Source organism: Anoplopoma fimbria, chromosome 10 (assembly GCF_027596085.1).
Source record: "Anoplopoma fimbria isolate UVic2021 breed Golden Eagle Sablefish chromosome 10, Afim_UVic_2022, whole genome shotgun sequence".
Classification (NCBI taxonomy): domain Eukaryota; kingdom Metazoa; phylum Chordata; class Actinopteri; order Perciformes; family Anoplopomatidae; genus Anoplopoma; species Anoplopoma fimbria.
In genome coordinates, this window is record NC_072458.1 from 6,226,023 (window position 1) to 6,243,053 (window position 17,031).

Consider the following 17,031-nt stretch of genomic DNA (forward strand, 5'->3'; position numbering starts at 1 on the left):
CTTGAATCCTCGGATAAATTGCTTAGGAAATGCAAAACATTGTCATTAATAAATAATAACACAACTAACAAAAACAAAGTCTGGCATGCAAAGAAGCTAAGTTAAGTAGGACAAACTAATTCCAGCTACATACAGTACATCAGGCAATTCATGAGGCTACTCCTGATGTGTTATTTGGCAAAAAATAAAAGACTGTACAGAAAAGTAAAACTTTCTTTATACGATAAAAACATTCAGCAAAAGTGGAGGGCACTGACCTGTACTCCATCATTTCACATCACAATATAGGGGATGACTACGACTATAGGAAGTAAATATAACCAGTTCATAAGATTTTTTTATTAAGTCCTCTTTTTATTAGGGCCGTCGTCCTCCGGCACAGAAAATACGACTTGCTTCATAAAGTCCTTAAGGGCCTGAACAGTGTCAGAGAGGGACGAGGGGTGTCGACGTTGACCTCAGAGTGTCTGACTAACGCCACCAATGGACTGTCTCCAATACGGCCAGTCAGCCTATCAGCCAATCGATAGCAGCCTCGTAAATTTCAGCCAACCAGCATTCACAGCGTCTCTTTTGTCTCAACGTGCAGTCCTTAGAGGCGGCTGACGAGCGGTCAGATCTCCATAAGAGTGATCTTGTAGGAGTCTGCGTAGCTGTCGATGTTGAGGATGAAGGTGTCTTCGTTGGAGTAATGCTCGATGATGTTATCGTCCATGTTCACCAGGATCCTAAGACAAAAGACATTAAAGTTTAATTTCATACGCTTGACATAAGGCTCCTAATAGGCCTTAAACAGGAATCTGTTTCCTCACTCACCCTTTTTTACTTTTCTTGTACACGTTGGCTATCCTCTCTGTGGCCACGCCGTACTTCTCTGATATCTACGAGTGACAGATTAAAGCAGTTTGTAAACAGTCGCTCTGCAGCAAATAAATTGTGCTTTTTAGCTCATTTGGAGCCACTCACAGCATCCATTAGGCCTCTGAGCGTGGGAGACTTCAGCATCAGAGCGTCAAACACCTCGTCCGTCTCCTTTCTTACGTACAACAGCACTGCAGAGAAAGGAGGAATAATAAACCTTTTACTATTAGTTTATGTCATCTATACACCTGGGTTTGGAGCAAATATAATGCAACAATGTGAATATTAGATTCTGCTTTAACAGACTGTCAGACTCTTTAAAGTGGCAATATACACATTTTTTGATTTAATTTATCATTTTGGAATAAATGTTGATTGGAAAATGTAGGGGCTAGAATAATTACACCATCTGTGTTTAGACTGGTAACCCTATAAGCTTTGCTGTCACTATGCAATCCTGATCAGGTACGATCTCCTGTGGAAAATGAAGGCTCAATTTATGGATCAAAGGAAGTGCGTCAATCATTGCACAACAAAAACAGGAATATAAAAGCGCCTAGTCATCAGTAGCTATCCCCAGTTACCAAAGAGTATCAATGTAAGTTCTTTGCAGATACCTTAGCAGCAGAAATGGCGAACGGTAGAACACTCAAAGGGTGTCCCGTGTTATTGGTTTCCTCTGTTTTACATCATTGTATATTGAATATCTTTGGACTATTTCCTTGCTGCCTGAGGACATCAACTTGGGCTGTATTTTTTGACATTTATCCCTAGTTAAAAAGAGATAAAAGAAAGAAAGATATGCGGTAGAGGAGGCACCCATCTTGTACCTCTCTTGTGTGTCTCCTCTTTGATCTGTTTGTGAGGTGACGAACACAGATCTTCATCTGACGGTCTGAACATCCTCTTCACCAGCACACTCCTGGTGAAAGCACACAATAACAAACGTGTCAGGTGCCATAAACGTGTTCATTGTGTTTGCATTTGTGGTAACACACACTTCTTCTGCATCTGTTTGGTCGGTATCTGTACCTGCTCTCATTTGCATACTTTATATTTGTATGATGTAAATAAAAATGTTCCTAAAAAAGGCACACTCACCCTTCTCTCTCGATCTCCTCTGTGTTGAAGGTAAACACCTGCAAATGAAGTATTACGTATTTAAGCTTTATGCACAAATAAAAACATGAAGTAGAATATTTAATTATACTGATGTATTATTCTAAGACAGGAAGACCTTTTCTTAAATAATTAATTACTTAAATTAACTTAAGTTTTCATTCTGCATAAACACAGCCACTGTGACTATTAATGTGGAACATGATTACATTGTTAATACTGATGCATCAATGTGTAGGCAGCATTTTATTGCTGGTTAAGATGGAGCTAGTTTGAACCAGTTTGTATACTATTACAGTTGGTAGTTTAGCCTTGCGGTTCCCAACCAAGACTTGACAGGATAATCACTTCATTGGTAATCAAGTCATCATACGTTACACCTACATAAAATCAGTGAATCCCAGACAGAGGGTTACCCTTCTCAATGGATTGATTGTGCTAACAACAAGGCCAGAAAATACCTAGATAAACTTTAATGAAGTTATTCATGTGTGTCCATTTCCAGAATTTCTCCTTTGATTGGTAAAATTAAATATATAGTTTAAAAAATATATTACTGAAAATAAAATATTTTATAGTTCAGATGAAGAAAATTTGAAATTTGTTCAGACCCCAGGCTCTTTTTGTCTACAAGAGAGGCAAACAATCTTAAAGGCATTCTAGTTTCCTCAGATTTGAGCAGTGGCCTTAACTCCACAAGAACATGAATTCTCCTTGTAACTCATGTGCTCCTTGCAACAACACAACCCTTTACAAAGTCTAAGTGTCCATGTGGTTTGATGTCTGAAAGCACCATTAGGAGATAGGATCTAACCTCTCCTGTAGCAAAACCGTTTATTGAACACAGCCACTCAATTTCTAGTCTAGGCTTCAAAGACATTGAGAAGTACATCCATTAAGGTAGTGCTTTGGATCTATTGCTCCTTCTGGATGCAAAATCTAAACACACTATCACCACACTGAATGAGGCGCTACACCTGAGATGTTTCCTTATATGTTGAGTTCAACAGTTATTATTAAGGTTGATTTAATTTGTTAGAAATGGTTTGTTCTTTTGTCTGAATTGATGTATTTAAACCACAAGATGGTGCAATAATATGTAAAACAGGCACAGGTGGCAAGACAATGCAGGTGATATACACGATGATTTGATTACCAATGATGTGATTATTTAATAGGATGAAATGTATTGAAAGTAGTTTACAACCCAGCATTTTTGTTTGGTCCCATACAAACACATCTAAAGATTGGGCTTTTTATTCAGCACATTGTTTTTGAGGTTTTTTCAGGTTTTTTCAGGTTTGACCTCATCAGGCATCAAACAATTATTCAAAGAAATCCATCTCGGAAGTTTCAAGGGGAAATATCATATTCATTTATCGGAAAATTGATTTGTCAGATAAATTAAGTGGTTTAAAAAGTTAAATATTCCCTCTGAATTGTAGTTAAGTGGAGGTGGTGGTAAAAGTGTTTGATCTGGAGCTGAAATGCAGCCATAAGGTCATTCAGAAACCAAGCTGTGGCTCTAATTTCCCTTTTGAGCAGACAAACTCAACTGATGGGCCACAGATTCTTTCATTTGTGTTCAAAGAGAAGGAGAACGTTCGTCTACCTGCCCGGCCCTCTGCAGGTTCCCAAAGTGAACGTCGGGGATGAAGAGTACGGGCTGAGCCTCCAAGTCACTCATGGTCTTGAAATAAGTGGTGTCGGCCTTCTTGGGAACGGTTATCACGCCTACACCTCCATCTTTACCTGAACATCAGTGAAGAAGAAGATTTTAGAAAAAAACCAAATGATTTCTTTCCAGCAAATTAATACCTTTCAGTCTGAATTATTATTATTATTAAAGCACAAGACGGCGACGTATTCATCATAATTTCATGTTATTAAGAGGTTTCATACCTCTCGCTACTCATATCGCACCCTGGATCTATAATTTTATCTGATTTTGATGTCAAAGTTTTGGGAAAAACTGATTTTTCATGCAACTCAAACCTTTTGACTTCTTGCGAAACAGTTTTCTCTCCTCGTCCCTTATTTTCCTCTCTGCTCCCTGAGAAAAACCACATACAAACACATATTGAACACATAAGTTTGAGAAAATGATACAACCCTTCTTTAAACAAACATCACCACATTTCTGCATTACATGGAGTGTGTGTACAGTATGTGTGTGTATGTAGCCTACATGTGTCCATGGAGGCTCACTGTGCAGGTGAGACCACTAGAGGGAGGACTGATGTCATGATTTAACACCCTCACTCCACCTATAGTGCAGTCAAACACTCTGTCTGTGACTCACTTTACAATGAATACTGCAGAATTCTCACTTGTTGGTAAATTTCCCAACAGGGGAACTTATATTAGAAACACTACATGTTATGTTGCATTCACATGGATTCAGGTAGACGGTATATGTCATGTAACGGTAGAGAGCAGGGCATTAACATTAGGTGATGCTGTCAGAAAATACCGGCAATGATAAAAGACAAAATATTTGAACTTTTAGCTTTCGTCCGTGACGGATTTTATAACTGGATGTCATGTAGTTCCCTCACACAAGAATAAAGTTGTTTAAGTTTGCCTTTAAATATCAAGAGAAAGCTGTATTTTATAGCTAGATTCATTACTAGAACGATTACATGAAATAGTAGAGACAGAATTATGTATTTAATATATTTTATTCAATCTCTATAGCAACACATCATTATGCGTGTTTCGTTTTGCCGTCCTGCTATTTTGTTGGAGTGCTTGTTTATTTTTTCCCGTGCAGTCCAGAAGAAACAAACAAGCAACCCAATCTTAATAAATACCCATTATTGTCATATGGATGGAGACAAATCCAGACAACTGACAGAAACGGCAGACAGCAAATTAACATAAAATGTCAGGTTTCAAGCTTTTCACTCACATAACATTTGAAAGCTTACTTTGATAAGGACACAATTGCTATAATAAATCTTCAGATAGGAGCAACTCTACAGATAATGCATTGCTGAATGCATCTGTAGTTTACTTTCCTGTCTTATGTAATTAATTTTGTCCTCCTTTCAATTGTTGCTTTTATTTGTCACATATGTTACTGTACTGAATATCTTTTAGTTTTGATTGATGGTTGAATAAAATAAGCAATTTCAAAACCCTGCCTTGGGATACTTGTATACACATGGTACTCTTTCAAAGACTACTTGTCTAATGACAAATGATCAAGAATCAAGACAACATCCTAATAACTGAAGAAGAGGAAGTGATTTCTCACCTTGTCACAGAAGACCTTGATCTGTGAGTAGGCCCTGTGCAGCGGCTTGTTGCTGCGGTTGTTGTAACTGTAGGTGTCGATCTGGATCATCAGAGGAAGACCCTTCACCCCCTTCTGAGAGGAGAAGTCTGTACTCAGACAGTTGACTGTGATGAAGATCTGCCGGAGGGAGAAGGAAGAGTGTTTTACATACTTCAATGTAAACTTACAATAAATGACTACTTAGAGGCTACTTTCTATCAAGGAATGTTTTCATTCTTTTACACACAATGTAAACCACTAAAACATCCAAATAACTCCTCCAAATATTGACATGTGAAAATAGAAGCTGGTCCTTGAACGGCGTAAAACCAGCATCTAAGTGGATATTTTTCTATTTATTAGTGGATTTAATTTTTAAAACATGAGTTGGTACACCCACTCAGAGACACATGCTGCTTACTTTAAAGTCTGTATTTCAAAAACTTGATGAAAACTTTTGTTTTTGCCAAAGACAAATTTAAAATGTCTACAGTGAGGGCCAGATTGTTTCTGGAGAGACACTGTGGCTGCTGGGAGTTTCAAATGTATTTGTTTTTTAAGCAAACAAAATTCCTTTCACCTCTGTTGCATTTGTTTTGCACCAGAAGTTTCAGATATCTCAAAATCCCTGTAGATATAAATCAAAACTACATGTTACTGCATGGTTACATAGCACACTGGATTAGTGAGAAGCTGTCACGAAGAAGTGTTCTATTTCTGCATCTATTTCTGTATTATCTGCAGTTTCCTCTGTATTTAGACCATGCCATTAAATGCACTGTGGTTCCTTTTTAACAAACATGTACCCGAATGAAGGCCTTGTGACTGAAAGCTTGACTTTGTCATTAAATAATAAAAATGATACGAGTGTGCAAAATCTTCTTTCTCCATATTTGATTTCACTCATTGCTATCATCATTTTCTGACACCTTTTAAAGTTCTGCTTTGACATAAAGGCAATAATACTTAAATAAAATCCCCCAAGCTTCAACTCAATGTATCCATGAAGCACAGAACTTTCACTTTATATTCTCAGCTCTGGTGTAGCTGTCTAGACCACATTCAGAAAAATACATGATATCTAGCATCCATTAAGGTGTTCCTTCTTTGTTTCTTGTCCTGACAAACCGGATACTCTTATTTACTCTACAGGTATAATTACTTGTTTCCTATTTTCCCACAGACATGAAATAGGCACTAAAATGTTTTTATTTTATTTGGTTGACATGTAAATAAAAATAGATTTTTCTTATAAAATTGCTGAAGACATTTGGAACAATTCTGTCCTTTTTAGACATATAACAGTAGAGGCATGAAAATTAAACTACCTGGGCAGTACACCTGTTCCTGCACTGCAACAAATATATATTCAGGCTCAATAGGCACACAGATTAAAGGAAAGAGAGGGATAGAAGTAGAGAGAAAAAGAGTCAATATTGGCTCAAAGACGTGTGCTTGGATTTCCACCATAGCAACGTCTTTGTCCGCAGGCTGCTATTACAATGAACGAGCCACACAACACACACACACACAGTCGATCACATTCACACAGAAATGAGGGCAAAACAAACAACAGAGGGTGGGGACAGGGATCGGTGTGTGTTGGCCCTTGGGGGCCTCTGGAGTTAAACAGTGACGAAGCTCCATTTAAGGAGTGGCTACAAAGGAGTGAGCTTCACAAAGTACACAACACTGCCCATCAGATTTATGGCAGACAGCAGAAAACATACCAATAGGCGCCAAGGAACCTCTTTAGGCTTTTTATTCTTGTATGATGATGATTTAATTCGCCGTTCATTAAGTGAGCTCCTCAGTGTGTTTTGATGTCTACGGTTGAGGTGCTTGCATCACAGTTTATTTCTCAAGCGAGCGCATTTGTTTGCCAACACTTGAATCATCACAAAGAAACCTGTCCCTCTGCTTTTTTCTTTTACATCTGCAACACGCCTCTAGCTAGTGTAAATAAAGGAGACCGGTTTCACATAAAATTACAGAGAAATGTACGTCCTGCAAAAAAAACCCTGTAATATGTGTTTTTTATACCTTGGCCTCTTCATTCACGTCCCAGGTGAAGGAGATGGCGTTGTAGGCGATCTCTTCAATGTTGCCGATTGTGTTAAAGCTCTCCTTGTAGTCGGCTGTGAGGACAAACAGTGGGAAGGTTTATTTATGCTGTCACAACAACCTTTCAAATATAACTTATTTTAGTATTTTGAGACAAATACGATCAAATTAAACTTTGCTCATATGTGCTGTTTAAAAAACCTAACTAAACATCATATCTCCCCGCTGAAAAAACCCTCCACACACAGCAGAAATTGGTCAATAAATGACACAAGTAGGTAGCTATTGTTTTTTTAAGATAAGCAATCAAATGGCACGCTTCAATTTTATAAGATAAAACCTTATCTGCTTGCGCAAACGAACTCTCAAATGCTTCAAAGGCAACAGGAGGCTATCTGACTCTGAGAGCCATATTAAAAGCCAGTCAGGTGAGCACATCGGCTGGCTATTGTTGACCTGTGTGACACATACTAGAGGTACTTTAAATGTGAGGCGTTGAGTACACTGGTATGCTGTGGAAAAGGCTCATATGAATGTAAAGTATTAAGTAAGTATTTGGACAGCAAACCATATTTGACCTGATAGGAAAATGGGCGTTTATTGAGAGATGAATGAGCACATGGGATTGGGTTTAATATACTATATAATCCATCTGTATAAAAGACGCTGTGAGGATGATTTGGGCTGATTTTCTTTGGAGAAGCAGCTCATCCTACAACATTTTTGCCGGTCACATCTCAGAGCACCCCCCCCCCCTCTGCTTCAGTGACCTCAACCTCCTCCGTCATCATCATCCTAACCGGCGGTTACAGCGACGCACTGGTCATTCAGCAGGTGCACAAAGCAGCAGGGCAGGCAGCAACTCGCCTATCTGCCAGCATGCCCCGTTAAATAACTGAATTCAAATGATCCATTCTGTGACAGAGCCCAGGGCATGATGACCCCCTCCCCCCACCTCCACCGCTATTCAAATCAGCTCTCTGGACAGCTTCAGGTTACAGTCTGCATCTAGTGGAGCAGGGTGGAGCGGTCGGTCGTTTGTCCTACTGAGCTGCTTTGATGCACAATCATACACTCAAAAATAATGGTAATTAATATTAATTAGAGCTGAAATGACTAGTTAGTTGATCGATTCATAATTTGTAAAAGAAAAGTAATTGGCAGTTTTAATAGTCGATTAAAATTTTCCCGGCTGTAGGACCAATGAAGGATTATCTGATTTTATAGAAAAATGCTTCTCAAATGTGAATATTTGCTGATTTCTTCAGTCTTTAATGATATTACACAATATCTTTGTGTTTTGGACTGAAATAAGCAATATCAATATGTCAGAGATTATTTAATGATAAAAGAAATCATGTTTTCAGTGGTTCTCAGCATCCACGTTTGCAATCCGTTTTCGGGAACAATATTTGTACATGTTGAAACAAGTGTGCATTTATATGATCAGATTGGTATCTGTGCGTACAGGAACATGTGTCAGTGTGACAGAGAAGTACTTCAGCCCTGTGGCTCAAGCTTTAGATGCACAGTGTTCTATCTATAGCTCATACACGCAGAGAAACACAGACTTATCATGCTGGCAAATGCAAAACAGGATGCCAAAGGGGATCATGCTAAAAAAGGATAAAACACTTAACAGGATCTAAAGGACACTTTCAAAAATATTTCATCTTAAAATCATGACACTAAGATGCTTTTTAGCAACATAAACTGAAAGTAAACTTATTGCAGTTATTGGAAAATCTAAAGCAGTTTCATTTCATTGCATTTTTTAGAACAGTGGCTCTCAAACTCTTTTACATAAAAGATTAGTTTGACATTTTGGGATTTGGGAAAGAGTCGTTTGCTTTCTTGCTGAGTATTACATGGGAAGATTGATACCACTGTAATGTCTGTAGGATAAGCTAAGATTGGCGTAAAGACTGGAAACAAAAACATAGGAAACAGCTTTCTTGGCTTCAACGACAACAAAATCTGGCAAGCATCACCTCTAAAGCTCACTAATTAACACATTATATCTAGACTGTCTAGTTTAATTTGTACTAAAAACAAAATGTAAAAATCTCAATTTGTGGTTATATAGAGATATGAGAGTGGTATCCATCCATGGTATCCAAGAAAGTAAATGTGGATATTTCCTAAAATATCAAAACTATTTTCTTTACTACATAGCAATGCATATTTCTGACCCATGTCAAAGGGTGTCCATCAAAGAGTGATTTTTCCTTCTCAGAAAATGTTTTAATTAGTAGAAAATTATTCAGTAATCCAAAAGAAAGATTTGTCCAAAACTTAATTTTGAGCAGCTAAATCTAATCTTTTTCTTATACCCTACCATGATAATCATCTCACAACTGCTTAAATCTATCCTGCCGCGCCCAGGCTGGGAACAACAGTTACTGTTAGATATAAAGATACGTGTGAATTGTAGGCTGATTACCATTTGTCTTGGTTCACATAAATATAGGAATTAAGATGAAGATCTAAATTGGGCAAGAATTACATTCAACAGACCAAAACCAGCCAAGTTAACACTGCGGCTTGCATTCCTCTCCCTGTCCCAACAAGCTGTGTGTGTGAGTTTGTGTGTCTCCTATCCACCCCACACATACCTCCCAATCTCAGCCTGGTTTAGCAGGCCCGCGCTTGTCAAACGCAATCCGCCTACAAGCTTCTCACACACACTCATTCAAGAAGGCGTAAAAATGCTCGGATCAAATTCAAATCCATCAACTGGAGAAAAAAAAAATGCCTGCAGACAAAAGGTCAAAAGTTGTAAGAAACAACATGAGGCTTCAGATCGACTGCGTACAGTTGTGTGAGTTGCAGCCAGAGGGACGAAATTTGTCACGAGTTTTGGATTATCAAGCTTTTTCTTAAATCAGTGTTTTGCTCAATCTCTCAGGTAATGTCGAGGAGATTAGAGGATTTATTTTCTGTGTTTCAGCAACACCTAGACATTAAGAGATTCAGGTGTGTGTGTGTGTGTGTGTGTGTGTGTGTGTGTGTGTGTGTGTGTGTGTGTGTGTGTGTGTGTGTGTGTGTGTGTGTGTGTGTGTAGGGCAGCCCTGCCTCCTATCTGATGGAGGATGATGGTGGGCAGCTGAATGGCCTCAGGCAGGTTGGGGGCTTGTTTGCTCTCAGTTCGGTCATGCCTTGTTTATTAGCTAAGTGCATTCCAGCTTCGGCAATAACATAAATCTGTCATTGTCTTTCAGTTTGTGTGTTTTGATTCATTCAAGAATTTGCTGTTGTTCACATATAAACAAAGAGAAAGTCTTGGAAGAAGTCTTACCGATGTCTAAGACTCTCTGTTTGGCTGTGTGCTGCCGGGAATGCCAGTACTTCCAGTACTTCAGCTGCTCGTCTCGGTTCTTGTCTTCGCTGAACACCACCATGATCACACTCTGAGAAAGAAAAAAGTTTTAGATGATTCAACTGAAACAGTGCCTGTGTTTGGGATGGTAACCTCACAGGCTTATCTTAATCTGTTGTCATGTTGGAGGATGACCTGACCCTTCAGCTGCTAAATGCACCACAATGTTCACCAGATAGTTTTTTCTCCGTCTGCTGCATGTAGCGTACAATGGGTTCGTCAGTACTTTTTCATTGAAAACTAAAAGTCCAATTTTTGGATTTATGATTCCAAAAGACTCTAAAAGTTGGAGTCGTAAACCCGAAACTACGAAAGATTCTGAACAGTTTGTAGAGCTGAGTTGCCTCTCGCATTTAAAATAATAATTATTTAACTCATTGTTATAAAAAAAAAAGAGCATCTTGGAAAAACATGCATCTTGGTCATGGGAAGTCTTGAATTACCCAAAAGAATTGTATCATGGTGTTTTTCCTGGCTAATATTTATCAAAATAAGAATAACAGCGATGAGTTTACAGGAGGAAAATTTAAAAGCCTTACCCGAACTTTGCTGATGGGATGACGGAGGCGTTTGTTTGCACTGAGCTCGTTGAGCGTCACAGCGTAGAACTGGCCTTTGTTCAGGTAGGTCATCGGTCCTTCGCCCTGTTTCTGACGCAGCGAGCGAGTGGCGTCCAGCGTGTATTGGAAGCTGTCACTGCACACACACACATAGAGAATAATATGTGATTAGATATAACAAGATGGGATTAAAGTAAACAAGTTCATGTTTGGAGTTCAATATTTGAATATATTTACACTGTAACATGTATATAGATCATTTTGATGTGATAAAGATTAGACCACAGGTTTGTATTCTGAGACTTACACTCCCTCCTGGTGAAATAAAAAGTCATCTGTAGCCAGAGAGGAAGGTGTGTGGTACTTCTGTTGAGAACGCTTGAAACATAAAGAAAGAGTAAATTATTTTGGCTGAATGACAAGTTCATTTAGGCTGAGAGGAACTTTTTAAACAATGCTGTAAATGAGAAAAAAACCCAGTTTTGTCGTAAATAATAATCTGAATTTCAGGCAAACAGGGAACAAATTCAACAACCACTTGAAGCTTCTTGTTCAGTTAATGAACCTTTGGACTCTCAGTGAATCATATTTAAACATTTATCTGTCTTCACGTATCATTTACAACAACTCAACCTTGACATTTTCTCTCTAAGATCTGACACACAAAAAACAGATATTTCCAACAGTTATACTGTGCTTTAGGGTAGTTGTACCCAACATTTTTGGCTTGTGTCCCTTTGAAATGCAGAATTGTCTACTCGTGACCCCGTGTAGTGGGTTAAATATGTCTAAGAGTCATGGAGATTTAAAATAGTGAGTAAAATTATTTTTAAGGCCCCGACAGGGTCGGCCGGTTCAGTCTCAATAATCAAGAAAAGAGCTGTCGTTAGAGAAAAGTAAGAAAAATTTAAAAAAGAAATTAGATGAAAAGAAAAATGACTAATTACTAATTATTTTGTGACCCCACAAGGTAAGGAACCACCATTCTAAGAATAACAGTTTCTGTTCAGACTACGACGTCTCCTCTCACCCCATCTCTCTCCTCTTCATACGGGCTGTCAGGCGGACTCTGCTGGTCTTCTTTCACATACGAGTTGTGATTGACGGTGGTCACCTCATAGGGACTCTGTTCGTAGATCACCCTCGACGACTCTTCTCCCTCCACCCTGTAGTGGAGCCCTGCTCCCGTCATGAAGACGGGTGCGTACACCTCGGCCTTCACCGCTGCCACAGCTGGCGACCCTCCATCCCCTGACACCGCCTCAGTCAAGCTGCTGAAGTGCTCCCGTTTGTTCTCCTGGTGCTCCGTGTTCACCGACAGGTTGACGGGAACAGATTTGAGGACCTGAACACGGTTGTCCACCGTCTCCCCCTCGCTTTGGCTGTTGGAGTTGCTTGGCAACGCAGACCTGAACCAAAACATGGATAAAAAAGCATTTATAATGTATTTCTGCACATTTCACCTTTACTTAATTGTTGTACAGTAATGTAAATTTTGATTAATTTTATGCTTTGTTAGGGCTATGAAAACCGCTGAGCACAGCAATGTGAAGAACTGAGCAGTGATAAAGTTTGGTGAACCAGTTCTTGAGGTAAATAAATGCCAACATGTTTATTCCAGGCTTCAGGGATACTCACACTGAGCTTTGGTGAGTGATACCAAATGTAAACATAACTTTTGTTAATTTACAAGATAACCTCCTCAGGGCAGGTTTAATTATCTTAATATAGGCATGTCTGAAAATCTTACCCTGTTTTACACCATCTCTTATTTAAAGGTTCACATAAAAATTCACGTAACGATGCATCCCCACTCTTTCTATTCAGAAAACAGGCCTGGATTTTCCCATTTAAATTGTTCCCTAATTATGAATATATTATCTTTTTTGTGGATAAAAGCAGAGACCGATGAAATATTTAGAAATGTCTTTCTTTTCTGCAGGGATCAGGAGGTTTTACTGGCTTTAGTGTTGCCTGAGCCTCTTACATTCAGAATCAGTGTTTCAAATGAAACAAGCCTCACTCATCCGTAACATGTTCACACATACATATTAGGAGTGCTTGCTTCTTATCACTATAATCTTCTTAATAAAACTGAAAGCTGATATATTTAACTGCTTTATATGATATCTTATTAACAACGGCTGCAACATGTAAAAAACTACAATCACTGAGCTCCCAGTAATGTGTGGAATTAAATTCCACACATTACTGGGAGCTCAAATGTCTGCTAGCAGCTACATGTTTAGCATTTTTGGATTTCTGTCTGTACATGTGCAACCGTGAGTGAGGCACTGAAAGACCCAAAGTCACTGACCTCTTCTGTTGTTCCTCTGTAATTTCAACGACTTTGGGAACTGGCAGAAGCCTCTTTTCTTTAGGCACCTGGAAGGAAAAAAAGGAGAATATGTGTAATTAGAGTGTGTTGGATGGGTGAGTTGTGTCTCTGTCATTTGTCATGTTTGATGAAACGGTAGAAAATTGCTCTCATCTGTTTACTTAAGAAGGCTCCCCAATGTATTGTTATTATCAGTGCTTTTAGAATTGTGGTTTAATAATAATCAGTGTGCTGTGAATTAATTTTCATTTACCCTATTGCTTTTTCCCTGAAGGACGAAGCATATTATCAGCTGAATAATTATAGTTGTAAAAATTTGATGCAGTTTTTCCGTTGAACATGCACTTCAACCAAATATTTTAAACATCCAGACTTTTGCAACTCCTCCATATTCACATAAGTCTGAGCTTCTTTAAAGTAAAATGAAGCTGTAGAAAAGCTGTAGGTTGAATACCCTTTTCCCGCTAGTCTGACCACCACTCTAACACCCAGAAGATATTCATTTCACTATCATACAAGACAAAGAAAAGCATCAAATCCTCCATCCGGACCTTGTAGTAGTCGTAGAGCAGGCCCAGGGCGTTGGCGCTGTCCTCGTCCCCGTTGATGCTCATCATGGCCTTGGTGGCCGCCGTCAGCGGGTTCTCCAGGTACGACCTCCATGCCTCGTCCTCGCTGGTGTAGGCCCGTCGTACTGCGGGGTAGGAGCTCTCGTTGGGGACCACCACCACCAGACGTTTACTGTGACACACGCATAAACATGTTAATTCCAGTGGACATAGATTAGATGAATGAATCTACTGGTTTTCTGCTTCACATTATTATGCCAACATGTGCTTTCCTTCTTATGCTTTCTATCTTTTTATAAAGGTCATCCGTCGTAACTCTGAACATTTTCTATATCAAATAAGTAATTTGAAAAAAATTTTTTTTTTTTAAATTAATAGATTAACTGATAATGAAAAATTCACACTATAGCCTTTTCATGCCTGTCTTGTGTGTTTTCGTGGGTTTGTCTCTCCACTCTGAAGGCCCACTTAAGTCGAGATCACAGACCAGTTAAACACACGGTGTTGTCATAACATTTCTGAACTTTTGAAGGCTCTGAATGTGTCAACTTGCACTTGTTGTATAGTGAACAGTATCAGTATTTTATCACACCTTCTGAAAGAGTCTTGTGATTAGTCATGTATAAGCCTAATACTCGCTCTGTTTCTGTTCATTCATCTTTCAGTTTGCTTGAATCAAACATTGTTTACAGGAAATATGAGTCAGGGAATATTCTTAGCTGTGAAATCTACAGTACGTCTTGGAAGCTCATTTGCAACATGAAATAACTAATTTGTATAATTACTGTTATGATTTAACTAATTGAAATAAACTCCTGTCTGCCAAATCTACCTGCAAATTAAAACAAACCCATTTGTGCCGCCTCTAATCTGTGATGTCACACTGATGAACCATTATGGAAAAAAGGTGTAATGGTGTACAAAAGTCAGGTAGATGTTATTTTTTTTATATTTAGCCTACAAGTTCAGGACAACTTCTCCATGGCAGCCAATGTCTGCAGGAAGAGAGCTGATGCAGGTATAAAATAAGGCCTACAACATCTACAGAAGGAGATGTTTATGATTTGAACAACTCTACTCTGGTGGATCTGACTAAATATGACCACTGTGGATCATAATAGTGGCTGATGCAGGATGCATGAAACAACATCACTGTGTTTTAAATACACCATAATAATAACAATAATAGATCACAATCATTAAGTTTTGAACAAGTTCTATTTCAGTGATAATCTAGTAATATTTATAACAGTAAATTATTATTAATATAGTTATTACTATGTATAGCTGTAAAAAAAAAAAAAAAAAAAAAAAAGTCAAGTTATATTATTCATGGAAAATATAACTATATCAGAACCTCTGTAACATTTGGAGACTTCTGTCAGCCAAGGCCTCCACTGCTATTTGTGATATTTAAGAAGATATTAGGAATGAAGCTGAGTAGAAATATAATCAAAATCCCTCCTAAAAAAGTACAAGGTAGTAAAATGCTTTTATGGTTGTCGTAGAAATAGCTTCAGCACAAAAGTTATATTTCTTTAATATAAATAAGGTTTCTGGTGTTACAAAACAACACAGTAGGCCCAAACTGTCCGAATTCACGCGCAGACCCATCATCGCGCACTGTATGCATTAAAATGTGAACAATTTAATGCAATGCAAACGTAGCATTAAAACTCTTATTTTCAATAAACGACATCAAAGTGTTTAGAAAATATACAGTCTTTGCACTCTGAAGGTTTTTGGGTCAATCATTCAAAAATGGCGTATTCAGCTCTAATGAAATCCACATCGCCAACTTTATTTGTTTCCTCCCAAAATAATAGCCTAATATTTCACATAATTATCCCATACAACATACAACCAGAAAGAGACATTCTTATTATCCTGACACACAACCTAAGTCCGGATTTAAAAAAAAAAAAAAAAAAAAAAAGTGTTTTCTTTAATAAGTGGGTGAAAAGAAAACTTTTCCCCTCAAGTTGAAATCATCGGAGTTCGTCACCGCCGGCTCGATCACTTACTTGTCTGTCTCCTGTGACATATTTTTGCTTCCTCTACGATCCTTCCTTGTGAAACTGGACTTTCAAGTCGGAGCAGGTAATAGAGTGAGTGAGTTGCCAGAAGTTGGGCTACAGGTAAGTCGACTTTTCTCGCCCCGCTTCTTTTCTCCCCCCATCCCCTACCCCCCCCTCTCTCTCTCTCTCTCTCTCTCTCTCTCTCTCTCTCCTCACTGTCTCTCCTCCGCTCCACCTGGCAGGTAAATCCGCTTTTGTCACCAAGCAGCCAATCGCTCTGCTCGTCTCATGTTCAATGTACACGCAGATATTATGACAAATGTCCACACATCCTGCCCGCCATGCATTATAATATTTGCACTTGGCTTGTTTTTAATAGCTGTGGGTCAACTTTAGCTGGAATTCTTTCACTGTTAAAAAAAAAAAAAAAAAAAAAAAAAAAGAGAGAGAGAGAGAGAATTGAAGGTGAGGGCGAGTTTGACGCTGATTGGCTGCTGCAGGTAAAACTGGGCTGCAATTGGCCGGTGGGTCAGAGAGGCGGGTAGAGGCCCACCTCACCTGCGAGCAAACAAAAAGACGGCATTGAAGGCACCATAATGTTAGAGAGCAGGGAAACTCAGACACATACTACGGATTAACCCTTTAAATACACCTTAATACAGAAAATAGCGGTATACAATTAGGGTTGAAGGTTGTTGGCTGTATGGCAGAATGGTAGCATCATAGTTGGTCTCTGACTGTCACTCAGACATCCACAGTTTTTTTTTAATAGTCCCACAGCCACTGACTTGACCCTTCAGAATGACTTGTCTGTCTCTCAGGTTATCTCAAAGCAGACAGAAG

General features: G+C 38.7%; 1 protein-coding gene across 1 annotated transcript; it reads right to left on the reverse strand.

Moving 5' to 3' along the window:
- Nucleotides 1-613: 613 nt before the first annotated feature.
- On the reverse strand, nt 614-16,214 carry grhl2b (grainyhead-like transcription factor 2b). The gene is given in 16 exon segments (XM_054606242.1): nt 614-728; nt 817-881; nt 967-1,052; nt 1,692-1,780; nt 1,957-2,000; nt 3,593-3,732; nt 3,976-4,033; nt 5,240-5,398; nt 7,304-7,398; nt 10,623-10,734; nt 11,243-11,399; nt 11,571-11,641; nt 12,294-12,645; nt 13,545-13,648; nt 14,153-14,342; nt 16,195-16,214. Coding segments are annotated over 16 exon segments (1,857 nt in total).
- Nucleotides 16,215-17,031: the final 817 nt, after the last annotated feature.